At 39.5% G+C, this 27,699-nt stretch overlaps 1 protein-coding gene across 3 annotated transcripts; it reads left to right on the top strand.

Annotated features, from left to right (window-relative positions):
* Positions 1-1,831: 1,831 nt before the first annotated feature.
* Positions 1,832-27,699, top strand: tut1 (terminal uridylyl transferase 1, U6 snRNA-specific). 3 transcript variants are annotated; one of them, XM_020530691.2, is made up of 10 exons: positions 1,832-1,992; positions 8,181-8,371; positions 10,139-10,345; positions 12,143-12,257; positions 12,997-13,127; positions 13,930-14,168; positions 16,149-16,258; positions 21,450-21,572; positions 23,939-24,031; positions 24,749-27,699. In XM_020530691.2, exons 1-10 carry the CDS (start codon positions 1,917-1,919, stop codon positions 25,822-25,824), a joined length of 2,361 nt encoding a protein of 786 aa, XP_020386280.2. In that variant the 5' UTR covers positions 1,832-1,916; the 3' UTR covers positions 25,825-27,699. The 3 variants fall into 3 exon arrangements, with proteins under 3 accessions (XP_020386280.2, XP_048470666.1, XP_048470665.1); XM_048614709.1 differs by lacking the exon at positions 1,832-1,992 and adding an exon at positions 3,645-3,824; XM_048614708.1 differs by lacking the exon at positions 1,832-1,992 and adding an exon at positions 5,277-5,323.

The raw sequence follows: 27,699 nt of genomic DNA, 5'->3' as shown, positions 1-27,699 counted from the left end.
TCCCAGAGACAGAGGAATAGTTCTCAGGGGTAGGCCAGAATGTGGGATTCAACCCTGACAGAGGCAGATATGGGAGAAGATGCTTAGGATTTCAAACCCTGTTTACATAAGTAGAGATAAAATTGGATCTAATATTTATCGTGTATTTAGGGAATGCAAATTCTCAAAGACAAGCAACAGCTTCCTCATTTGTTGAGTTAAGATGCCCAGAAAGTAAAACCAGTAAAACTTGCAAATGATATTTTGATTTGACTTGTATACCTCAAAATAGAGGTCCAGTACAAGCAGTATATTCATTTTTAAATTTGATTCTTTTATATTGCTTTCTCCCTCAGGGTGGCTAGTCTGCCATTTACTCTGTAGAGGGGACAGTAATGCTTGTGTCTCTCCACAAGTAGAAACAGGGTTTGTACTGAAACTTAGTGGTGGAGGTTGGCTGCTCAGGGCCTTTACATTGTCCTGAATCTGTTTAGCAAAACCCCTACTTCAGTAGTTCAAAAGCTGCATTTTTTTTGGTTTGATCCTAGAAACCTGTTAGTGACTTTCCATGTTTCCCATTCTTTAATCCAAAGGATGACTGCTGGTAGATCTTGTTCAGGAAGATTGTTTCATTTGAGGCACTGAGATGGAAGGCAGGTAGTAGGTGAGTTGAATAAGTCATTATGGAGTGGTAAGTGAAGTGCAGTGCAGATGGTTTCAACTAGCAATTATTTGGGAAGATATTTATGAGGGCAGGAAGCTAAGAGAGTGGTGCTGAGTGGACAGTAATATCCAGTAAAAAATACCACTCATCCCAATCTTCAGACTCACTTTGAACATTTTAAAATGTTTCAACATGTGCTGTCTTGTGTACGGCTGGTTTGCAATGCAGGGGGATGCCAATAGTGTGGAGTCAATTCCCATACCAGCTGAGGTTACCATGAAGACTCCCCTCACCAGAGATTTGGTGAACCTCAGGTTAAACCACTGCCAATCATCTCTCACCAATGACACAGCAGCCCTATGAAAGTTTATGGCAACTTTACCTTTTTCCTTGTGTTTTAACATGTCAAAAGATTTAGGTCGCAAGGAGATCTGAGTTGATTTTGCCTCTGGTAGGATATTTAACAGATGTGGCGATGATTATATTATTGCTTGTAACATAAGAAACTGGACATGGATATCAAGATATGGAGAACCTAGCAAGCATTTATTATCGCCAGCTATTGTACACAAACATTACATTCCTCCGATACCTAAGTATCTAGGCTAATATTAAGCTAATACATAACAACAAAACAGCCTGCTTCCAGCTTTGTGTCATGCATCAAGTGATCTGAGTTAAGATAGTGTGTATATATACAGGCCATGTGATTTTTTTTACAGTGATCATATCATGAACTTGTGTCCTAAAAGTATACTGACCGTTAGACAACTAGAGTTTCTGAATACTTTTTATATATTTTGCCCATCAATTTTTGGGTAGCTGTCAATAATAATTTCTTATGGTTCCCAGAAATTTGAAATATTTTAAAATTCAAAATGATAGAATTTCACCAATTCTCAGGTCATACCATGTGTTGCAAACTGACCTATTATTTGGTACACGAACTACAGTGTAGATAATATACTTGTACACACACAAGGGCATATAGTTTATAATTGGATCATGACAGTTTTATTGCAGGTGAACCATTTTGGGGGAAGTTAAATCAAAGACAAGGCTCCAGGACATTTGAAAATACTCTTTTGGGGGTAAAGTATCAATTGAGATTTTTTAACCATGCAGCTCCCCTCAGCTTCTCCAGAACTGAACGATGGGCGGAACGTTTCCTCGGGCGCTGTGTGGTTCCGGGCGGGGAGGGAGTGGGTGGTGGTACACTACGCGGAGTGAGTCGGTGAATTTCTGCCGCCGGATTTCATTTAAAATCTAAAGAATGAGCGAGTCGGACGTGGAGCCGCTGGTGCGCGGTGGTTATCGCTGCTTATTGTGCGATGTTCGGGTCCCCAATAGTAAGTGGAGAGATCTTTTTTAAACCAGCGATCGCGGTGCCGAGGCCTAACTTACCAGGATCCAGGCGCTTCAGTTTGTGCGGGGCGGGCGGGGCGAGTCAACTCTAGCGGCTCCTGTGTTGGTGAAGCCAGTACCTCCCACCCCCCCACCCGAGCTTGTAGGGTGGGGAGCTGATTTCACTCTGTCTGATGGAACCGGAATGATAATAAAACAAAACAAGAAAGGCTGGAAATACTCAACAGGTCAGGCAGCATCCACAGAGAGAGGAAAACCCTTCAATTCCGATTATAGAATCAGAGTCACACAGCACGGAAACACACCCTTCGGTCCAACCAGGTTCCCAAGCTAAACTAGTACCATTTGCCTGCACTTGGCCCATTCCCCTCCAAACATTTCTTATTCGTGAATTTATCCAGACGTTGTAACTGTAATCCACATCCGCCACTTTCTCTGGAAGTTCGTTCCACACACTCTGTGTAAGAACGTTGCCCTGATGTCCTTTTCTTTTCCAATCTTTCTCTTCTCACTTTACAAATATGTTCCCTCCCCCCGAGTTTTGAAATCTCCTACCTCGGATGATTCTGGGTATCAGTGGCCAGATCAGATTGCTTTTGGCTATCCCTAATTTCCCAAAGGCCAGTTAAGAATGAATTCCATTGCTCTGGGTTTGGAGTCACACATAGGCCCAGAACAGGTAAGTTTGACAGATTTCCTTCTGTAAAGGGCATTAGTAAACCAGATGAATTTTTAACAACAGTCAACACTGTCATTCATAATCCTGTTGAATTCACGTTCTAACATCTACCGTAGTGGAATTTGAACCTATATCTTCAGAACATTAACCTGGGATACTGGATGACTAGTCCAATGATGTTACCACTGATATCACTACCTCCCCTCATCAAGTCAATATTAACGCAAGGGCATTGATCAGAAATTTAATTCTGAAAATTCTTGCAGGACCAGACAGTGTAGTCTCAGAGAGGATTATTGGCAGGGTGGGGAGCAATGTTCCCTCTAATATTTTGTTGTGTTCTGTGGACCACTGAGGTTCATGCATGTCAGCTCATTCCAGAAACAAAAACCAATATGTTGGCACACCAATCATTGTTTGCGGAGCCTCCCAAGGAATGTCAGTGAAGGGGTGATGCAAACTCTGGAACCAATAGACACAGTCTCAGAGTAAGAAGTAAGCCATTTCAGACTGAAATGAGGAGGAATTCCTTCATTCAGCATGGTGAATCTTTAAAATTCTCTACCCCAGAAGCCTGTGTGGATGCTCAGTTACTCAGGATGTTCCAGATGGAAATCAGTAAATTTTGAGATATTAAACACATCAAGGGATATGAGCATAACATGGGAAAATGATGTTTTGGTCAAAGATCAGCATGTTCTGTTGTTACTTCATTTTCTAGCTATACTGTGGTGCAGTACTTCTGTATTAAAACTTACTTTGCTGACACTTTTCTTTGAGGATTTCCCACCTTGAAGGAGTTCTGCCCTTTTCTCTGACATGACTTCTGTTTATTTCTTGCACTTTTTTTTTGTTTCTCACCCACTCTCTTTTTACTTGATTGAAACCTATTGCATTTCTAATATCCCAGTTCTGATGAATGGCCACTTACTTGAAATTTCAGGCAGGATTTCTCCCGTGGACTTTAGACACTTTGTTGTCATGGTCAAATGGTGGGAAAGGAGTCTCTACTTTGGAGGGAACAGTCATTTGGCGTTATTGCTATTTGCAAAGAAAAAAGTTACGAACGATGCCATTGCGAACATGTATGCAGACACCCATTCAGCATGCTAAAACATTTGCTACTGCACTAAGCAGGTATGTGAGTAACAATGTACAAGTCTGCAGCAGTTTAATCTGTGAAATGCATCCAATGAAGCTGCATCATTTGAGTTTCAAAGAATGTTTAAAACTTGTGCAAGCCACAAGATGACACTTAGCGGTAATTTTTGCCTAATTGCCCAATTAAAAGCCATTGTACAGACCTGCCATTCAACTGAGGGTGGTCGGGAAAGTCTTCAAGATCAAGACTGATCAATTGCGTTCCCCTTCAAGCCATGCATCATCCTGACTTGGAATTATATTGCTTTGCTGTTGCTTGGTTAAAATCCAGGAATACTTTTCTTAATTACACTATTACACCACATTGGTGGTTCACCACCATCTTTTTATTTAAGAAACATTCATTTTTGGAATGTGAGCATCACTGCTTGGGTCAGCATTTGTTACCTATCCCTAGTTGTCCTTAAGAAGATTGTGGTGAGCTACCACCTTGAGCTACTGCAGGCCATTTGGTGCAGGTATACCCACATTCCTTTAGGGAGGGTGTTCCAGGAACGATACATTTCAAAATCACGATGGAGAATGCCTTGGAGGGAAACTTGCAGCTTGTGGTATTCCCATGTATTTGCAGTCCTTGTGCTTCTAGAAGGTAGTGGTCGTGGGTTTGGACGGTGCTCTGTGAAGAAACTTGAGGATTTTGTGCAGTGCACCTTGTAGATAGTACACACTGCTGTAGCTGACCAGAAGTTTTGCGTGTGGCTTTGTCCAGTGGTGTCAAGCTTCTTGACTGTTGGAGCTGAACACTTTCAGGTGAGTGGGAGGTATTCTGTTACATTCCTAACTTCGGCTTTGTAGATGATGGAAAGGCTTTGGGGAATCAGGCGTTGATTTACAGCAGGATTCCTAGTCTCAGACTTGCTCTTGTAATTACATCTATAAAAGGCTAGTCCATTTCAGTTTCCTGCCTTTGGTAACCCCCTTCCCTCTGCGCCCCGATGTTGAAAGTGGGGGATTCAGCAATGGTGATGCCATTGAGGGCAATCACCGAAGTGTGATGATTGGGTTCTCTCTTTGAGGTAGTCATTGTCTGGCGCTGCAAGGCACAAATGTTACTTGTCAGTTGTGAACCCAAGCCTGGGTATTGTCCAAGTCTTGCTTCAGGTGGACATGGACTGCTTCAAGACCTGGGGAGACGTGAATGGTGCTGAACATTGTGCAATCGTCGGTGAACATGCTCACTGTTGACCTTAAAATGGAAGATAGGTCATTGATGAAGCAGCTGAAGATGATTGGGCCAAGGGCAGTCTTGCGACGAACTCCTGCAGAGGTCTTTTGGAACTCAAACCTTCTCGAGGGCTATTACAAATGGGCAGTAAATGCTGGCCTAGTCAGTGCCCACATCCTGTGAAGTAATTAGATCTGGAATTGAAGATGCAAAAACTGTCTTTCCAGGCAAGTGTGCGAAAAGGCTTCCCAAGATGGAGGCGCCCTCTCTCCCATGTTTTTAACTCGATCTTTGAAAATGACCTCAGCAGGTAAGTCCTGCCAGCATCCTGGCTAATGTGCAGGATCTGGAGACTGATTACTAAAGTCCACTTGGCCTCTAACAATAGGCTTTATTAACTGGAAAATGATTGAGGGGTGTGATGTTATGCTGCACCCCCTCCCAATCATGGTCTAAATGTTCACCTTGATAAAGTTTTCCTGTCCATGGATGCTTTTGTGTCTATCCAGCCTTCCTATTACAGAAATTAGCCCTCTTGAGGACGCCTCATTCTTCCTTCACACTTGCTGATCATGGTTACAAGTGGCTCCATCTAATCATTGGAAATTTTGAACATGTTTAGTTTTAATGGTGGGTAAGAAATGGCTGCTTACACAGGGTCTGTTCTAGCATCAAATGTGCACAGATTCTTAGGCATTTGGTAAAATGCAATGTGTTATGAAAAAGTGCCAGAGAAATTGGCACTGCCAACTATATTTGCAGTGCTGGCTTTTAAACCTGAAAAACAATAACATTTGTGATGTAGCTTACCTTTTTCAATATAACAAAAAACTGAGTCAGAGTTCACAATTGGAAAAAAGAAGAGTTTAAATGGCATATTTAAATTGAATCAAAATCTATTTGAAAGGAAAATAGCTGCTTGAAAATGAGGAATGCAGAAAGGTATGGATGCACAGAGGAGTGGGATTTGACAAGACAGCTCATGGATCCATACAGCATAGAAGGAGACGATTCATCTCTTCAGTGTCCTGGCTTATTTAAAGAATGATTCACTTATTATCATTCCTCTAATCCGATATCCTATGTTGCACCAAGTGTTGTTGATTTGTAACTCCTGTGCTTGCTCTTGGTTCAGATGTGACGTGGATTTTGAAAATTATTATCCTTTGTTTTCAAATATTCCATGGCCTTGCTGCTCTCTTTCATCCTTAGAACTCTCTAAGATCTCTTTTTTTTAACAATACTGGCCTCTTGAATACCCACAGTTTCTATCACTACATTGTCAACAGATGTGCTTTTAACTACTGAAGCCCTAAGTTCTGGAGTATCTGCCCTAAAGCCCTGCCTGTCTCTGCACCTTTCATCTGCTGTTTTAGACCGAGCTTTGATTCATTTGCCTGATAAATCCCTATGGGGCTTTGTGTAAAATCTTTGTTTGATACCTGTGAAGCATCTTGGGATGTTTTCATAAATCAAGGCTGCTATAGAAGCGCACGCTTTTGTTGCACTTCCCTACACACCTGTGATCTTTCTCTTCATGTTTTCATCCAATTCCTTTTAGACACGTATTGCTCAATCTGCTTCCACCATCTGTTCAGGTAGCGCTTTCCAGATCATACAGCTTCTTGATTAAAGTAGGTTTTTGTTTAACACCCTGCACCCCACCCTTGCCATCCCAGCCTCCTCTATTGCACCACTGCCTCAAACTTCTTTGTCAATTGTTTTAGATCTGTATTCTTTAGTTACTGTGCTGTCTACTATTGAACACAGTTTCTCCATATTTACGCTATCAGATTTTTTTCTACCTCTCATACCTTCCGTTCCTAAGAAAATGAATCCTAGCCTCTTCACATAACTGAAGACTGCCAGCCCTGGTACAAGTCTGGTAAATTTCCTTTACAATTTCTCAAGGGTTTGACATCCTTCCCAAAATGTGGTTCTGAGTTGGATACAGTACTCCAGCTGAGGCGTGACCAGCCAATTTCTGCAGGATTATCATAGAATCCCAACAGTGTGGAAACAGGCCATTCGGCCCAATAAGTCCACACCACCCCTCTGAAGAGCATCCCACCCAGACCCACTCCCCTACATTTCCCATGTCTAACCGACCTAACCTAAACATCCCTGGGCACTATGGACAAATTAGCATAGCCAATCCTCCTACCCTGCACATAGCATAGCTTCCTTACTTTTCTATCTATTCTGTTATCTGTCTATTCCCCATATTTGAAGCTAATTATTCTGTATGTTTTTAAAATAATTTTCTCAACCTGCCCCACAATTTTCAAAGGTTTGTGTACACAAATCCGTAAGAAGAATATAAGAAACAGGTCGTCAGGATCCTCAAGTTGCTCTGCTATTCAGTAAGATCATGGCTAAATTTTTGTGGACACAACTCCATAGGTCTCACTGCTGTGGCCATTAAAATTGTACTATTTGGTTTATATTACCTCCTCATTCTCCTTTTTCAAGTTCATGAACACACATCAACCATCTCTGTTACTTATTCAGCATACTCCGTCTAGTTTAGCAGGTATGATTTGCCTTTAAATCTGTGCTGGCTGTCATTTATTAATCCATATGTTTTCAAATGAGAATTATTCAAATTTGGGAATATTGCCTCCGAGATTACCCCGACTACTGATGCTCAGCTGACCTACTTGTGGTCACTACTTTTATCCTTTATCTGTTCCGAATAGGGATGTAACTGTTGAAATCCTCTTGTTCCTTGCCACATCTCCCATACTCAAGTAGGAAAAAGCAATTGAAAGTCTCTACTATCAGTAACACCAACTTCTTAAGTGACTCTTTTTATATTTAATCATGTTCAATTTTACTATTACCCCTTCCATTGCTGTGGCATTGTCAACGACCTTACTTCTGGTGAGGACCTTTTCTTTGACTAGTTTTTGCCATTTATATCTTTACAAATAACTTCTGTGTTCCTTGCCAATCTTTCTTCTTTCATAGATATTTTTAAATCAACCTGTTCAGATACAGCCAATACCACTATCAAATACCTCCTACTTGTACCCTTTAAACCACATACTTTCAATTAAAAAGTAGTTATACTTAATATTAAATTTAAATTTCTTTGCAATATACTCTGGTTTTTAAAAAAGGTGATTTGCAACCCTTATGTAATCCATGCTGTTTTATGCTTTTAGGCCCCAGTTTAAATGATCACCTTAAAGGAAAGAAACATCAAAAACTGCTGAGTGTGAGAAGTTGCAGGAAATCCCAGCAGGAGAAGAGTTTGTTTGTAAGCGGTTTCCGTAAAGGCACATCTAATCTGGAAATCACTGATTACTTTCAGAACTTTGGCACAGTGGCAAATGTGATAATGGACAAAGACAAAGTAAGTACTATTGGCAGATGACTTCAATACAGTCCTAAGTTAAATATGATGACTTGTAGCAGATGAAAAATTTACAGAGTATAGTGTGAATCTTTGAAGTAAATTGTGAAGTGCAAAGGGCAGTTTTCTGCCACTACTGTGAGCTCTAATAATGCAACAGTTTTGTGCACAGATCGTTGAAGGTGGCAGAACATGTAGAGGGAGCGGTTAATGTAGTGTATTGCGATCTTGGCTTTATTAATAGGGACATACAGTACAAGAGCAAGGAATGATGTTTATCTTTTATAAGATACCTGTTAGACCTCAGCTGGAGTATTTCGCATAGTTGCGGACACTGCGTTTATAGGAAAGATGTGAATGCATCGGAGGGAGTTTGGAAGTAATTTACAAGAATGGTCGTAGGAATGAGAAGCTTCAATTCTGAGGATAGATTGAAGAATTTGGGACTGTTCTCCTTGGAGAGAAGGAGGTTGAGAGTAGATTTAAGAGAGGTTTTCAAAAACTAGTGGACTGGATAGAGTAGAGAGGGAGACACTGTTCCCAGTCATAAGAATGAGCAGGCATAGATTTAAAGGTATGTGCAAAAGAAGCAAGGCTGATGTGAGAAAAATGTTTTTCACATGGCAATTAGTTAGGATATAGAATGCACTGCTTGGAGATGCGGTGAAGGCAGGTTCTGTTGAGGTATTCAGGAGAATATTGGATTATTATTTGGGTAGATGTAGAATGCTAAGGTATATGGAAAAAACAGGAGCTTGGCTCAAGGTAATGATTGTTTGAAAAGCCAGTCGAGGCATGATGGACCAATGGCTGCCTCCAATTCTGTGATTCTAAATTTTGAGGGCAGTAAAGTTATATGTAAATCATATTGAAATGCTGCATTCCTTGTTCAGAGGGCAGGTAGATGAATGGTTTGGCTGCAAACTTAGAAACATCAGTAAACAAAACTGTATTCCTGATTCTGATGCTTTAGTTGATTTAATATGCTGTGCAGCCTTACCAAGCCTGGTTGGGGGCATTCTTGGAGGCTAACTCACTAGATATTGTGGCCAAGCAGTCTCTAATCATGTGACATTTGCAAATTCAATTGATTTTGCTTTCTAAATGTAAGTTTCATGTTTTTGAGTATTCCTGCTTCTGGATTGTCTCAAGCAGCTTTGCCTGAAGTCCCAAGAATAGGCAGGGACAGGGTTCCTGGATACTAATTTTCCAATTTCTATCTTTGCATCTGACTCTAATCCCTGATCGTCCAGCCTTTTTCCCCCCTCAATATTTTTTCGATCTTCCCACTCAAACTATTCTTGCCTCCTTCCCCAACTCCTGAGAGTTGTCCCAGTAAGCTGCTAAAGCGTTACACTGGCTAGTTATGGCTGTCTTTTGGCAGTGACATCCTTCAGTCTGTTGTGGTAGGAAGCTTAAATTATGAAGATTTCCCAGGATAACAAAGTCCAGGTGATTTGTATCCAATTCAAGATGGCAAGTGGGCAGTCCGTGAAGGCTGCAAACCTATTTACTAAATAGTTCAACAAACAGGTGCAAAATCTCTTTCTTTTGATGGCTTGTTTTTCTACCTGTTGCTGTGGACTAGACAGACAAGAGAGGCATCTGTATTGATAATATTACCCTTGTTCTGATTCACAAGGTGCTGTGAAATTTGGTAATTTAAGAAACTTTTTGATTGTTTAGAAATTAAACTGGTTGAATAAGCTTACTGATTTGAATGTAACGTATAATTTAAGAGTTTTTATGTTATATTGCCATCTGCAGGGTCTATATGCCATTATAGAAATGGCTGATACGAAGGAGGTGGAAAAAGTGCTGTCTATTACACAGCATTGTATGAATGGTCAAAAGTTACGAGTGAAGCACAAAGAGAATAAGGAGTTCAAATATATTCCAAAACAGAAGCAGAATCCTGGGAAAAAATTGATTGATTTTGAAGAGCTGACACAGGCTCTCTGTCAGGCTGTTGATGTAAGTACTTCACCTTGTTAATGCTACCAGCTAATTAAAACAATGGTTTGTGACAATTAGTTGTTCCTTACAGGTTGGTAATGTAGAATAACATTAACTTATTAACAGTAATATAAAGATATTGTGATCAGATAAAGCTTGAGCGAGTCTTCCTTTTTTATATTTTTAGTGCTTGCATTCAAATGTAACCATTTAGGTTTTTCCTTAGTCCTGGTTTTGCTTACAGTCAATACGAGTGCAACATCATCTGAAACAGTACTGGAATGGCCATATAAATTCTCTGGCAAAAAGAACAGATCAGAGTCTTGGAGCTCTTTGATGGATAACTCACCATTGTATTCTGCAAAACCTGTCCATGTGTTCTCTGATCAAGTCAGGAGGAGTGATCTCCACTTTCATGGATGAGTACAACTCCCCCAAAGCCCTACGGGCTTGACACTAACCAGGACAAAGCAGCCTGCGTGATCGGCACCTCATCCACCACCTTCAACATTCAGTCCCTCCACTATCAGTGCACAGTGACATTGTGTACCATCTACAAGATGCAATGCAGCAATTCGGCCAGGCTGCTTTTAACAGCAGTTTTCCAAACCCATGATCTCTACCAGTTAGAAGGATTAGGGTTAGCAGATGCATGGGAACACAATGCCTACAAGTTACGCTTAAAATCACATGCTGTTCTAATGTGGAACTATAATCACCATTCCTTCACTGTCACTGAGTCAAATTCCTGGAAGCCCCCCCTCAACAACACTGTAGATGTACTTACAACATTTTAACTACAGCAATTAAATAATGCAACCCATCACTACCTTCTCAAAGGCAATTAGGAATGAGTAACAAATGCTGACATAACCTGTGATACCCACGTCACATGAAAGAATAAAACAATTACTATCACATGGTTATTAAAGCAAAATGTTTTTGTTCTATACAATCAGCAGCTATTATGTGAAGAATTCCGCACAAAAGCACAAATACCACAAAAAGCACCATTTCTTCTCCTTTGATTTGTAAATTTGAGGATAATTGCCATAATTTTTACTCTGCAATTTTCAGTAATTTTTACCATTTGAGATAGTGATGTATTTTGTAAAAGTTAAATGAACAACTTACTCTAATAAATATTGATATAAATGCATATTTTAGTTAATGCCTCTCCATCTGAAGTGCATTTATTGATATTCATCAGTATACTGGGAAAAAGGCAGTCAAACCAGATATGCATTTCAGATATAATTCTGTGATTTTAAGATGAGGCAAAGAATGAATAATTTATCCATTATTACAAGAGGAGAAAGCAATTATCAGTTTTGGAAACCACTATCTCAGGAGCTACTTAAATTGGGAGGAAAGTTGTCAGAGAACTGTCTTCAAAGATGTGGATTGCGTACTTGTTTTAAGCCTCACTAGCATGGCTGAATGATTAATGAACTAATATTGAGATCATTGGATATCTTATTAAGACAGACTTATTTAAAAAAAATTGGAGAGAAATAATACAATAAATTAAATGCCTTCATGTAGGTGTCTCTTTGTCCAAGTCCTTCATTCACTGACATTACAGCTGCCTCATATCAGTAAGGATTAACCTATCTCCAACAACAACCCATACTATATAATTGAATTTACCTGCACAGCAGTGTCAAACTTCTGCAATGGATATTCTGCTCTTCAGTTGCTTGCACAAAAAATGTTGCTCGCCTGTCACAAAGGATCATATCATTTGTTTATATATATCCAAACAAAGATTTTGATTACTTCTTATGTTCAATGGCAATTCTTTTTGTGTGACAGGTAGATGAACAAATGAAGCAGTTGCTGCAGCTGTTTGAGCTTACAGAGAGTGAAACAATGCTTAGGAAGTTGATTGTGTCACTTTTGCAGGAGGTCTTCTTAGAATTTTTCCCAAGTAAGTGGTCTAAATATTATTGCTTGAGTTTTGACCATTGTTACGTGAGAGATTTAAAATGGTGAATAGTAAGGTTTGCTGCCTTAGGTTATGGGTGTTAAGATCATTAAAAAGAAATTGGTGCTTTTGTTGCAATAAATATATTGTTGCAATATTGTTCCAGTGTACAAAATCACTAAGGCTTTTGAATTAGCTTTCACTTAGATGTATGGATTGTAGTAAAAATCTGCTGAGTAGATGTTTCACTTTTGAATCTTTTGCTCTTACTCTGAAAAGGGAAACATTTTTTCTGCCTGGGACAGTTGGTATCAATGACAAACACTATCTACACAGGTATACGCAGTGTGAATAATGTGTCACAATTTCAAATTTAGACATGTACTTCTACTACACAAGAATTTTCCTCACCTGGATCCAGACCTTGTCCCTATTTTAGGGGTAGATATTACACCATGGGCTCTCAGTGGTTCACAAAGATGTTTGTTTCTCTTTGTACTTTTAAAACCATTCCATTAATCTGGGTGGGTCCAAACTCAAGTGTCAGTGTTGGAAGGCTGGTATCTTATCCCACTGAACTATGCAATTTTTCTTTGTAGACATTATTGCAATTATATATTGATAGAACTTTAAGGGAAAGATGTTCATTTTAAACTTTTCGATATTAATTGTATTTTTTAATTTACTGACAATTGAACCATGAAGCCATTGTAACAAGCGGCTTAATATGATTTTGTTTCAGGTTGTAGAATCTTGCCCTTTGGGTCATCGGTGAATGCGTTTGGTATCCATGGCTGTGACATGGATTTGTTTCTGGATCTCGAAAACACCAAGGCTTTCCAGGCAAATGCTAGAAGCAAAGTTGAAACTGAAGTATGTTTACATCTTATGGGACTCTGGTAGTATCTGCAGTATTTTCAAAAATATTAACAGATTAAAATGTCTGTAGCTATTGTATATGCACCTGTATTTGCATACCAAGCTGTTTTTTTTTTTAAAAATCCCAAGCATCTGCAAGAGAATCAAATGCTCCAGTTTGAACTTTCATCAAAGGGACTCGCTGGAAATTTGTTTACAAATCAGTCTCAAGCATTTGCAGAATTCATTTGAATGTGATATAGTCAGTTTTGGGGAGATAAAAATTGTAATTAGCCATACCTGAGCTTTCACCAGAGTACTGTTTCCCTAGATTCAAATGGGTTGAATGAAAATGGTTTGAATCGAAGCACCACAATATTTTAGTCTTGGACAACTACCTAGCTTTAGTAGGAAAGATCCATGACGGCTTTTGAATAATTGACAGAGGTAAATGTATCCAAATTTATTGACTGATATTTCTCATAGTTATTTAAAAACAAATTTCTTAAGTGTAACCTGCATGTTCTCATTGGTTGTTACCCTTCAGTTCTTCTATTGGGAATACTTTGATAACTTCATTGTTGGTGTGAAGTACGTTCTGCATGGACAGAGACACATGTACTGGCATCCTATCTCTGGTCTTCCACGGAACTTTAACCTATGCTTTGTATCTCTGTTAAAATTCTGGCAGATACCCTAAATTCTGCCCATGATGTTTTTTTTTTAAAACGATAAAGTCTGCTGAATGGATAGGGAATCAAAAGATAACTGGAACAGGCATATAGAGATACAAACAATATGCTTTATGTAATTACAGGAGGTTAATGGAATTAAACAGGATACTCCGTCTGAAACTCAATCTGAGGACTCGATCTTGTCTGACATAGACCTGGGAACGTCAACAACAGCTGAGGTGCTTGAACTTGTAGCAACTGTTTTGCAGAAATGTGTTCCAGGTGTACACAAAGTTCAGGCTGTCACGACTGCCAGGCTACCTGTGGTGAAATTTATCCATAAGGAATCAGGCTTGCAAGGAGACATTTCTATTAATAATAGGTACAGTAGTCAACAGACTAAAATTTATATTTATAAGTTGTATATATCTAGACTATCTTGAGAGTAAAGGTAACTTTGTCTACTGAGAGTTTCACGAAAACACCTTACTGACTCTCCACCCTCGATTTCAATAGCTGCAAGATGCCTACAGACCCCTTTGTCACTATTAATGATGTGACTCATTCAGCTGGCTATAATGCTCCTTCAGCCCCTGGGCCTCCAGCCACATCTTTCTCCTTCCTGTTTTTCTCCCATCATCACCTCCTTCCTGCAGTCCATTACCATAAAGCTGCACACTTCCATTCCTCATCTCCATTCTAGATAAAATTGTAAATAGTTCTTTATTCACTGCTTCTATTTTCCCAAAATACCCATTTTGCTTGCCTTGCAAGTTATCATCCTATCTCCAACCCTTGTCTCTTTCCTTTTCAACATCCCTTGAGTAAATCTGTAATCGATTGGTTTTGTACTTGCTAAAGTTGCAGTAACATCGTCTGTGACTTTAACCGTGATTGCCTCCTGACTCCCTTGCCACATCATTCCCAATTGCTGCTCTTCTTGTTCTTTTCTGTCTTAGTGGCATTGCCTATGTATGTTTCGACTCTTGCCTTTTCAATTGTAGACACAGCAGCTCTAGCAATGGTCTCTCTTCCTAACCTTGCAGCTTTATCACCCAAAGATTTGACTTCTTCCATTCCTACATCTACATACTGCTCATTAGCACCGTTCAGAGGTCAGCTTCATCGTCTACTGTGACAACTTCCATTTCTAAATCTCTGTTCACTGCCTCCATGTTGTCAGGTAGCATGTCCAAAAGCCAGTCTTGTGATGGGAGGACTAAAGCATTGTCTGTGATCTTTGCCACAAACTCTTTACCAATGAGTTCTTTCCCTCTCCTGGATTGGTGGCTCAGGCTGCATTGGCTGCATTAGCATCGTATTTGATCATCAAAAAAAACCTGCATCGATGTTCGATCATGTTGTTAACCTCAATCCCTACTTACCGATCTGTTATTCAAATCCTTTATTGCCTCTAATGCCCAGCTAGACCAGCTCTCATCTCATAATGTCATTTATCCAAAACTCTGCTGGCTATTCCTACGCTGTACTAAGCCGTCTTCGTCAATCACCCATCATCTCAACTTAGCATGCTGTTCTTAAATCCCACAGTAATCACAAAGCTCCCTACCTGTGTAACCTCCTTCATAATGAAACTCTATTCTTTTCTGACACTGACATTTTTGTGCAAGCTGTTCTGCCGGTAACCATACCGTTTGCAGTTGTGTCTTTAGCCACTTAAGCCCTAAGCCTTCTAATTTACTTGACAAAGTACACTGCTTTTTTACGTTCTTCTCATTCAATAAAATCTTCCTTAGATGCCATGTGCTGGATTTGTGCTCCTTGCTGGAGACAGACAGAAGTGAAAATTAGTGCGAGCACAGGGTGGATAACTAATTAGGTTCATTAATGGCCTCATTGAGACCAATTAAACCTCCAGGTTTCCATGCCAGCAGAGGTTAGCTTGGGGACCTGGAGGTCTTTTGTCAGCCCATCCACTGCCCTTGTATGAATTGAGAACCTGGTTCTGTGCCAATTAAGGAGCTGCACCCTTGAAAATCCCACGAGTTATTATTGTTCCTTGTTGAGGTTGGAACCTGGAAAATGTCCCATGTTCTGCTTCATGCTCCCAGAGGGAAATTCCAACCCAGTATCGTTGACCAAGCTTTTATAACTTTCAACAATGTACTTCATGATCTGTATAAGTTAGATGTAACATTATACAGACTTACTTGCATACTTGTCATACTTATCACCCTGTCTGGGCCTTTCTCAATAAATTCATGATATTCAGTACAATTTTGTACTGATAATTATGACTATCAATATGGTTAGTTGTCTGTGATTTCCATACACAATTATAAGCTTATTTTTGATGGCTTGCTTGAAATTACAAGAATGATAGGATGATCTATTTTTATAGGTTGGCTGTACGTAACACACAGTTTCTTCAATTATGTGCTTCACTGGATCAAAGAGTGAGACCTCTTGTTTATACTGTTCGCTACTGGGCAAAACAAAAGCAACTAGCTGGTAAGAAAAGCTCTGTTAAACTGCCTAAAGCCTTAAAGTCTATTCATATGGAGTAATCTCCTAACCAGGGTTAATTAATTGAGAATGAAGATATCAAGCTGAACGAACAGTTTAAACTAATTGTAAGGCCTTCTGAATTTGCTATCCACAAAATATCACACAATATTAAAAATGCTTGGAACACTTTTTTTTTCCCCCAATTCGAAACATTAAAGCCCCCTTACTTTTTACTGACAAGTGTTTATGTCAAAGTGATTTTGAATAATAAAATTGCATACAATTTGATGTTCATCAAAAATATCTGCTTAAGTAAATGTTGTACATTTACAGTTAAGCACCATAGGGTAATGGGTAAATAAGTGCAAAATAGACCGATTGTATTGTTGTGGACAGTATACAGTGATGTTCCCTGAGAGTCAGTATTGGGGTTGCTGGTTTATTTTTATGTACAGTCATGGTATACAGAGCATTGAAATCTGCAGATGACGTGAAACTTGGAAATCTTGGAAGCAATGAAACAAAGAAAGTAACCGGCTGCTAAAATAAGCAGATATTGTGAAATAATGGATTTTATTGGAAAGGTTGAAGCGAGACAATATGACTGAAAGGGTTGGTAAGAACTGCTGATGCTGGAGTCAGAGATAACAGTGTGGAGCTGGAGGAACACAGCAGGCCAGGCAGCATCAGAGGAGCAGGAAAGCTGACATTTCGGGTCAGGACCCTTCTTCAGAAATGGAGGAGGGAATAAATAGAGAGAAGAGGGGTGGGGCTCTGGTGGGGCTCTGGAAGGTAGGTGGGATGGTGATAGGTGAGTGCAGATAGGCAGTGGTGGGGATGGGTCAGTGAGGTGGGAGGAGCAGATAGGTGGGAGAGAAGACAGACAGGTTGTGTCAGGTCAAGGAGGCGGGGACAAGAGGGTGGGTTGGTCGTGGGATGAGGCCAGGGGTGGGAAGATTTTGAAACTGGTAAAGTCTACATTTGAGACCATTGGATTGTAGGCTCCCAAGGCAGAATATGAGGTGCTGCTCCCCCAGTTTCCGGGTGGCGTCATTGTGAAACTGGAGGAGGCCCAGGATGGACATGTGTCCAGGAAGTGGGAGTTGAAGAGGGCGTTGAAGTGGTTCGCGACTGGAAGGTGTTGTCGTTTGTCACAAACAGAGCGCAGGTGCTTTACAAAGTGGTCTCTGAGCCTCCGCTTGGTTGTAAAGAGGTGCAGGAAGAGAGATCAAGTAACATGTACGCAAATATTTCAAGATGGTGTACAAGTTGAGAAAGTTTGTAAAAGCAGCCAGGGTCCTTGGCTTTTGAATTTAGGAATAGAATAAAAACTTCATAAACTGGTTAGGCCTCAGCTGGATTAGTGCGTAAAATTCTGGGTACGGCACTAGGAAGAACGTTAAAACTTTGGTGTTCTGTCCCAGGAAATGAATTGTTGGAGGATGGTGTAGAGCTAATGTTTACTTAGTCTTGCATTGTTATGCACACCTCCAAGGCAGGTGGGGCTTGGACTCAGACCTCTGACCCAAATGTGGGGATGCTACCTCTATGCCACAAGAACCGTAAAAGGAAGTGTCCCTTTCCAGTATTTGGATATTACAATTATACCTGTTTGGATATAGAAGTTCATAGAATCCCTTGTTCATATAGAGGCCATTCAACCCATTGAGTCTGCACCAACTCTCTGAAGAACGTTCCACTCTATCCCTGTAACCCCACATTTACCATAGTTAACCCACTTTGCATGCAACTACGGGGAAATTTAGTATGGCCAATCCACCTACCCTGCACATCTTTGGACTGTGGGAGGAAACCAGAGCACCTGGAGGAAACCCATGCAGACACTGGGAGAATGTGCAACTTCACACGCAGTCACCCAGATCTGGAACTGAATCGGAGTCCCTGGTGCTATGAGGCAGCAGCGCTAACCACTGAGCCACTGTGCTGTCCAAGTTGTGACACAACTCTGTCGCAGGTGGAACTTGAACCGATATGCTCAAGTGAAACTTCAGTTAATGCTGTCTACTTGCATATAATGAAACCCAATTGATGTTCAATTTACACTTGGAGAAGGTATCAAACTGCTTGATACCATTCTAGCCAAAGATGAGGAACTTCATTTATGTAGTGAGACTAAGAGAAGTTGGACGTACTTTCTAAGGTACAAAATGGGTTCAGAGAAAAATTGATTGAGATGTTAAAATCATTAAGGATTAATCATTGATGAATCAGAGAAACCATTTCCAGTAGTGTTAGTGTCAATACAGTGTGGAACTGGAGGAGTACAGCAGGTCAGGCAGCATCAGAGGAGCAGGAAAGTCGACATTTCGGATTTACACCCTTCATCACTCCTGTGAGAAGGGTGTAAACCTGAAACGTTGACTTTCCTGCTCCTCTGATGTTGCCTGACCTGCTGTGTTCCTCCAGTTCCACACTAAATTGACTGATTCCAGCATCTGCAGTTCTTGCTATCTGCAATTGGGTTAGTGTCCACCGGAAGTTAAAAGGAAGAATTTACCACAGCTAAGTATGCTTGTTTATAAAATGGCAATGAACTAACCAAAAGAAATTTGCTATAATGCATTTTAAAAGGCAGTAAATTGACTAGCTTGATTTTTTTTTTTCATAATTGAAAATACTGTTGTTTCTTTTGTTTCACTCACTTCTTTCAGCTGTACCTATCACTAGAGATACCTTTTCAGAAAAGCTTGAAAATGGATCATTTGTCCGGAGGTCTGAATGGCACAGTAGGCTGGTACATTGTCGTGTGACTTTCCATAACTTGGATTTTGAATTTGGCCACCAATAATGGGGCATATCTTATTTGACAAGGGTTGGCCAAATGCTGACCACTTCAGGGTCCACAATAAAAAATGACTTGTAATTCTAGGTCCCTTACCTCTGTATTGCCACCCTGACCAAAAGTGATTGTAGTTATAAGTAAGGGTTCTAATTCAGTGCCTTAACTACAAATACAGAAGAAAAAAGGTATTTTACTAAAGGAGGGGTGGATTTACAATTAGCATAACTGTTCGTTACTGCACACGTAGCAACGAGCAGCATTCGGTTTGATTGGTGATATTCCTCACTTTTTAAAAGGCAGAAAGATTCATCCATTAACATGAACAATGGATAAGTGTTGGAGTACAACACAGATCACTTGGTGTTTATGAACATATTAGTTTAGCTTCCTGCACTACCAGAAACTGAGATAAGTTCCTTTTTATAATGACTGATCAAATGAAGACTATGACTAATTAAGATCAGAGTGTAGCAAGTTCTGCCTTAAAAAGGACAAATACATTTGAAGAATCTGTGAATACTATTTTTAAAGTTGAAAGAAGTAAAAAGGCAGTAAAAAGGTGATGCAGTTAGGTTGTCGCTCACATTGCAGTGATTTCTGCTGGAAAGTCCACAGGCTATGATCCCAATCCCTGTCCTGGGAATGCCCCACACCACTTCATTATTCTGCTGACAACCTTGACAAAAGCAAAACACAATAGATTCTGAAATGAAAGCAGACTGCTGGAAATAATTGCTTCCAAGGACACAAACAGTGGCATATTTCTGGTTACAGGCCAATTTTAAATGTTATAATAAAATGTCAATCACCTGAAATATTAACTTTGTTTGTTTCTCTATATTTGCTGTCTGATTTGCTGAGTATTTCCAGTCCGGTATTTTTTGACTTAGATATTCTGATGGCCAGATATTCATTGCAGCACTGTAGACTGGAATTGCGGAAATTCTGCAGTCGAGTTGCCTGTAAAATTGAAAATCTTGATGATCCTGTATCTGGACAGTCCCTTAAAGTTGGAGAATTCTGAGGGTTCCAACTCAATCAAGCTTAATAATTACCCAGGAGAAGTTGGAGTTTCAATACTCTAATGTAACTGCTGAGTAACTATTAAACTGAATCCCCAACTCATGTCACCCCATCTGGATGTGACTTCCTTGCCTCCCAATCTGACAACCCCATTCCCTATGTTTTCCAGATTTGATTTTCCACTGTACGGACCTTCAAGGTCCCTGTATGCTTGCAACATCTGGAACTGCATGTCAAACCATTGCCATGTTGATTGTGTGTATGTGGAACCTCCAAGGAGCTCTGTGATCGTGCAGCTTAGAAGGAATGCTTTCGGTGAGACCTCTAACCTAGGTGTTCATTCACTTACCTGGTGCCCAAATCCCCTCACCCAATGATACCTTAGACCCCAAGCACTTGGGGCCCCCATCTACTTGACACATTGTGGACTCCAAGCCCCTACCCCACCACCCCCAGTGCCCTATCTCTCATCCACCTGTGTCTGTTTTCCCTGCCATAGTCATTTCTTAGTTGAAACCATTGTCTTCAACAGAGGAAACAGTAAAGGAGAGAGTCTGAAAAAAATGGAAAGAGCCAATTAATCCTCATCCGTTCTTGAAGGACGTATCCAGCAACTTCTCACTAAATGTTTTTAAGAATGTTTATATTTAGTGAAAAATATTTTGCTGTTGCTTTTCTATCATTACGTGATTTATATTTATTTCACTCCACAGTGCATTTCTGAGATATTTATTTAACAGCTTGCTTGAGAATGTCCAATGTGCATTGTCTGTCAAGCAGGTGCAACTACCATTACTGGGAAATAAACTCTCCACACATGAGAACTACTTTAAAGTTGCTTTCATAGTTTGCTAGCTTCAGGTTAGGCTTTACTAATGTGAACTTGTAATCTGTGAAATGGGGGAGTCCAAAACTAGGGGGCATTGGGTTAAGGTGAGAGGGGGAAGATTTAAGAGGGACCTAAGGGGCAGCCTTCTCATGCAGAGGGTGGTGCATGTATGGAATGAGCTGCCAGAGGAAGTGATGGAGGTGGGTACAATTACAATTTTAAAAGGCATCTGGATGGGTATATGAATAGGAAGGGTATAGAGGTATATTGGTCAAATGCTGGCAAATGGGATCAGATTAATGTAGAATATCTGGTTGGCATGGATGAGTAGGACTGAAGGGTCTGTATCTGTGCTGTACATCTCTCTGACTCAGAGGTCATTTCATGGCATCAGAATACACAGAAATAACCTGCAATTGAATGCTGGAGAATTGCAAGTTCAGTCTTTATTGTAAATAAACTAATTTAATTTGTTAAGTCATAATTTGACAAAGATGTTTACATTTGGTGTATAATTTATTTTTCGCTTTTTGTCTTAGGAAATCCTTTTGGAGGGGGGCCATTAATGAATAATTATGCAGTGACTCTCTTGGTTGTGTTCTTCCTTCAGAACAGGATACCGCCAGTCCTCCCAACAGTGAACCATTTAAAAGAGCTTGCAGGTATGGGTATGAAAAAGCAGATCTTGCATTCAAAACTAAGATGCAGTTAAAAGATACTTTATAAGTTTTGAAAAATCCTCTGATTTGTTGCAATGGGAATTAACCATTCAAACTTCACATTTCTTAACTATTGGAAGCTACTTAAGTTGAGTTAAATTCTAAAGAATAATGAATTTGATTTCTTATTAGTCATGTTTTGCTTGATACTTTGAGGACACCAATTACACTTGTTCTAATGCACTTTTAACTGTGCACTTTGATAGTTTTGCTGCACTATTGTCATTTTTGTAAAGTACAACAGCACCATTCTTTGGTAAAAGTGTGGTATTGCAAGATCAACAACTAGTTGGGGAGTTTGATTTAGTGGTTACAATAGAAATAGAAGTGTCACAGTGAAAAAGTGCTGTGTTTTCTGAGATTGGGATAAGACCGTGTTGGAGCAGTATAAGGAGAGCTTTCCCAGACCTTGACAGTGCATTTTACTATTAGTAATTGCTAACAATCGACAATGGGTTGCATTCCACAACACTTAACATTCCTTGAGCACAAAATTTTACATGTCTACAAATGCTACAAGGCAAAGTATAAAAGATAATAAAAGCAAAATACCATAATTATTGGATACCTGATCTAAATGCTGAAAGTTTTCAGCAAGTCAGACAATGCCCCCTCACCCACTGAAATCAAACAGAGAAGATGCTGACTAGAAACCTTTATGGAAACTGCTACTAAATAAGATAAGAGCCCATGGTGTTAGGGACAAGGTACTGGCATGGGTAGAAGTTTGACTGACTAGCAGAAGGCAGAGAGAGTAGGGATAAAGGGGTCTTTTTCAAGATAGCAGCTGGTGACTGGAGTTCCATCGGGGTCAGCGTTGGGTCCACAACCATGCATGTTATGCATTAATGGTCTGGACAAAGGAACTGAGGACATTGTTGCTGAGTTTGCAGTTGATGTGAAGATAGATAGAGGGAAAGGTAGTGTTGAGGAAGCAGGAAGGCTGCAGAAGGATTTGGAGAGGCTAGGAGAGTGGGCAAAGAAGTGGCAGATGGACTACAACGTAGGAAAGAGTGCAGGTATGCTCTTTAGTTGGAAGAATAGAGGTGTAGACTATTTTCTAAATGTTGAAAGGCTTTGGAAATCTGAAACATAAAGGGACTTGGGAGTTCTAGTTCAGGATACTCTTAAGGTTAATATGCTGGTTCAGTTGGAAGCTGGGAAGTCAAATGCAAAGTTAACATTCGTTTCAAGAGAGCTAGAATACCAGAGCAGAAATATACTCCTGAGGCTGAATAAGGCTGTGGTCAGATCGCATTTGGAATATTGTGAGCAGTTTTGGGCCCCATGTCGAAGGACGGATGTGTTGGCATTGGAGCATATGAGGAGTGGTTGAGCACACTGGGTCTGTACCTGTTGGCGTTTAGAAGGATGGTGGGGGGTGATCTCATTCAAGCTTACAGAATGCTGAGAGGCCTGGATAGAATCGATGAGGAGAAGGTGCCTTTGACTAGTAGGAGAGACTAGGACCGGAGAGCACAGCCACGGAGTGAAGGGACAACCCTTTAGAACTGAGATGAGGAGGAATTTCATCAGCCAGAGGGTGATGAATCTGTGGAACTCATTCTGCAGGGAGCTGGAGGTCAAGTCAATGACTGTACTTAAGGCAGAGATAGATAGGTTCTTGATTGGTAAGTCCAGGGTTACAGGGAGAAGACAGGAAAATGGCATTGAGAAACAACAGCCATGTTTGAATGGTGGGGCAGACTCAGTGGGCCGAATGGCCTAATTCTGCACCTATGTCTTATGGCCAAACCCTTCTATTACCTTGTATTTTTCCACCAATAAGTTAAGAATGGCTTTCACCGTGACCGAGAGCAATTTAACTGCTGTAGCCTGACTTTGTAACCATAGAAGGTGCATTACTTGGGCATTGTTTGCCTACCCCATAGTCAATAAAATAATTACCCATATTTTAGTCCATAAAGATCATTTTGATGAGACCAGGATAGCACAACATCTTGTAATGCAGTGAAAGAAAAATCTTATTGCGTAGTTGAATTGTCAATTCTTCATCAGATGTTAGTAGATAATAAAATCAACGTGATTGTCCAAACTCTATTAGAGTAAATCAAATGAGAGCACCCTTACTTTGACAGGCATGCACTGAGTAAAGTTAACATTTGTTGAGTTAACCCCTGAAGATACCCTAACTTCAGTGGATAACTGATTTTCAAAAAACATAGTTTGTACCTTGCAACTTCTATATAATACAGGCTTTAGTCATTATACTTTTTTATGTCTGCATTTAAGTTATGTGGGTTATTTTTACTGAAGTGAAAATTAATTTGAGCATTTTTTTTCTTGAGATGAGGATGACCAGTGTATAATTGATGGCTGGGACTGCACTTTTCCAAGTAATCATTCTAAAATTGAACCCAGTTCAAATTCTGAAGGATTATGTAAGTATTTAGTTACTGATCTTTTAAATTTAGTTTAGTTGCACAAGTTACATAATTATGTGCATATATAATAAAAATGTGTGCTTATTTATCAAAACGTTAAAATTATGGGTACAACCTGATATGATAAGTTAAGTACCAACCTTTCAGTTAGGTCATTTGGATTTGACTGTAATCCAAATTGATAGGATAACATTTTGCTCTGTCCTCTGACTGTCAGGCTGCTGCATGATGTATGTTCTTGCAACCTTCATCCAGCTTGAGTACAATAATTGCTGGTTTTGCACTAATTGCTGACCTAACTGAACAACCATATGCTGTTGGTATGGGCAAGTGGACAAATGATCAACATAGAAGCAAATTACTGCAGATGCTGGAATCTGTACTGAAAACAAGAAATGGTGGAGATAACAGCGGGTCAGGCAGCATCCATGGAGAGAAAGCAAGCTAACATTTCTACTCAAAATGTTTGCTTGCTTTCTCTCCATGGATGCTGCCTGACCTACTGTGATCGCCAACATTTTTTTTGTTTTCAAATGATCAACTGACATTGGAGGTCTAACTGCTTCACCAAACTTGTGGTACCCATTGGTGGATGTGTGAAGTGGAAGGGTTTTCATTCACCAGCATCTAAAACCACATGAACAATTTCTTTAAATAAATTTTAACATTTTAACTTCTTTATAAATCTGTCTCTGGGTTTATTTTTCATGATAGGTGAGCTTCTGGCAGAGTTCTACAAGTTTTATTCACAGTTTGACTTTGCTGGAACTGTAATTTCGCTGAGCGAAGGTAAAGTTCATCTTGTGACTGATTTCATTGGTTCTGAGTCAGAAACAAATCTCCGACTTGGACCAATTAATATCCAGGATCCGTTTGAGTTGAGTCATAATGTTTCTGGAAACATTAATGAAAGGACAGGACAGAAGTTTAAACGACAATTAGATGAAGCCTTCAAGTACTGTCGTAGCCTGCAGTATCAAAGAAAATCAAACAAAGGGAAGATCTGGGGCATAGTCAGATTGTTTCAACCTCTGAATAGTACTGACTGTTCCCCAGCACATTCTCCAGAATTGGATTATAGTTCAGTCAACGAGTTGAACCATGGTGGGAATGTGTTTACTATTCCTTTCAAATTATCTTGCCTTTCAGAGCAAACAAGGGAAAAGTTGCATGGATCTTCAGATTTCAGGGAAATTTGGTTTAACGAGGTGTGTCATGCTGTCCTGTATGTGATGGAGACTGTTCTGAAATGTAGTTGTACATGTATTGAGGGGAGTAATGTGCAAACTGATGATATAAAGATCAGTAACTTTGGTGAAAATAGGAATGACAATGAAGATAACACTGCATTGAAGAGAAAACATCTTGTAGAAGAAATATCCGAAACATCAAGCACGAAGAAAGCAAGAATTGAAACTGTACAATACCGGAGAGAAGTGACCTGGCACTGTGCAGTTTGGAGCAGAGTATGGGTTGGACGGAGAAAAATGAGACGTCAGCTCCATTTTAGAACAAGTAAACCTGATGCAAATACAGATGTGGCGATCAATTCCTTAGAAGTTGAAGAAAAGGTTACTGAAGGTATATTGCAGCAGGAAGAGTGCGGGGATAAATCCAGCCCATTAATAATGTTTACGCTCTGTGCCTTGCTGGTTGGAGGTAATGAAGACACCAGGGCAATGATCAGAGTCACCCCCGTTCAACACACTACTTTATTTACAGAATTCTTTCATTTTCTAGAGTCGTTTGTTCCCAAGATGACTGAAAAGTGCTTTGAAAAATCTGACTAATATATCATGATTGCTACAATGATTTGACTTCAGTTTAAAGATTTTTTTCATAAATAGTAAATTGAGTTCTGTAATATTACTGAAAGATTTTATTCTAAAACGGACAATGAAGTTGTATATTTCTTTGAAAAACTTTGATTACATCTGAGTAGGAATGTATTTGTAATATAAATGGTATAACTACTAAGTCTAGGTTCAAAATAAAGACCTTCATTAGACAGAAATATGCTGGATGTGACACTGATGATGATGCTTATTATTACACCAACTTCCTGCAGCAAAACAATGACATGTGCCTTCTGTATGTATAGTGAGCAGTTAACTGGATTTATCTGGTGTGAAAAGTAGACATGTTTCCTCTAATTGAGAGAACACCGAATTTCAAAAGATTTATGTTTGTTTCCTTGTTTTGCAAATGTGGTGAGTTTGATCTTGACAGACTAAATTACTAAGTGTAAATAAACTGTTTGATCTAATACATGAACTGTAGTATTATATAGCAACATGTACTTGTAGTGTTATACTCAGGGAGTCATTGACTGTGAATTTTGTCCTGCGGGCACTGTACATTGTATAGTCTATTCACGACTAGATTTTTATTTGCATTCTGTTGAAGATTTTCTCCTTTGAATTGATCTGCTTGATTTTATTCTTGTACTGATGTGGCGAAGGCTTTTTAATTGTGTTTGTTTAATCAATAAAATATTTTTAGGCACAGATATCAAAGATAACATTTTAACATGGCTATGAAGAAAATAGACAAAAGATATTTCCTAAAAACAGGTGTTTAGTTGGTGTACACTATCTGAGCATTTTATAATGATGCATAAGTACAACAATACGGGAGAAAAGTTATTGTGATACAAACTGTTATGGTTGAAAGAGTGATGTGATTTTTTTTTTCTCCTCCCTCTAATTGTTTTACAAACGTGGATATCTTTCATCAAAAACATTAAATGCTGGTAGTCAAACATGCTGTTAGCGTGTAACAAACTGCTTCATAAATTTGCGAACTTTGAATTCATAATCTAATTAGAGGGTTCGATGGCAGTTATGATTATATGTTAGAGCAGTGGGAGGGATCTTTTTCTGATGGCTGCAAACAGGCAGACAAATTGGAAGGACAGGAGAAGCACCTTGCTGAGTACCATTGTTCCATTATTAAAAAAAAATCTTGGGGCTGAATTATCACAAATTTTCATGCTTGGCAACAGCGTATGTGATTTGGGAAAACATTTGAAACAAATTTAATTAACACCTTTAAACTGTAGTGTGCCAAAGCCAAATGAAACACAATGAGAATTGGTGATCATGTGGCTCCTGGCATTCTGCAGTATCAATTTTGACTGTTCCCATTCTCAGAACAACATTGTATATCTGAGAAATGTATAGTTTTGTGTTTTCATATTCCAGGTCCTGATGTATGTCCTTTCTTTAAAATGAAGACATTAGTTTTATAGTTAGTACATGCTAGTAAATGTCCTGTGCTAATGCTCCTAATGGGTTTGATGAACTGTTGGTGTCAAAATGACTACAGCACATACATTATAATGCAGTATTATTCTGTTAAGGTGCAGCAGTTTTGAAGATGGCCTTTACCTTTAAAGCCACAAAATCTAGTTGTGGTTTGGTTAGTTTGCTGGTCAGAAGGAAGCTGCACATTTGCAGCACGATAAAACAACATGAATATCTTGATTTCATTCTCTCAATTTTCACACGTGAATGTGATAGTTGAAATGTGATGGATGTGCTCAGATTTTATGCCTGTGTTTTACTAAAATTTAAATTTGTATGAGAATTCTACAGTATATTTTAAACTTACCTTAATTTTAAAAATAGTTTTCTTATTGGTTAATAAACTTTTTCATTTTCACC

The sequence above is a fragment of the Rhincodon typus genome, chromosome 30, assembly GCF_021869965.1.
Source record: "Rhincodon typus isolate 14 chromosome 30, sRhiTyp1.1, whole genome shotgun sequence".
Classification (NCBI taxonomy): Eukaryota; Metazoa; Chordata; class Chondrichthyes; order Orectolobiformes; family Rhincodontidae; genus Rhincodon; species Rhincodon typus.
The sequence above is the reverse complement of the archived record's forward strand: the minus strand, read 5'-3'. Positions and strand labels throughout refer to the sequence as shown.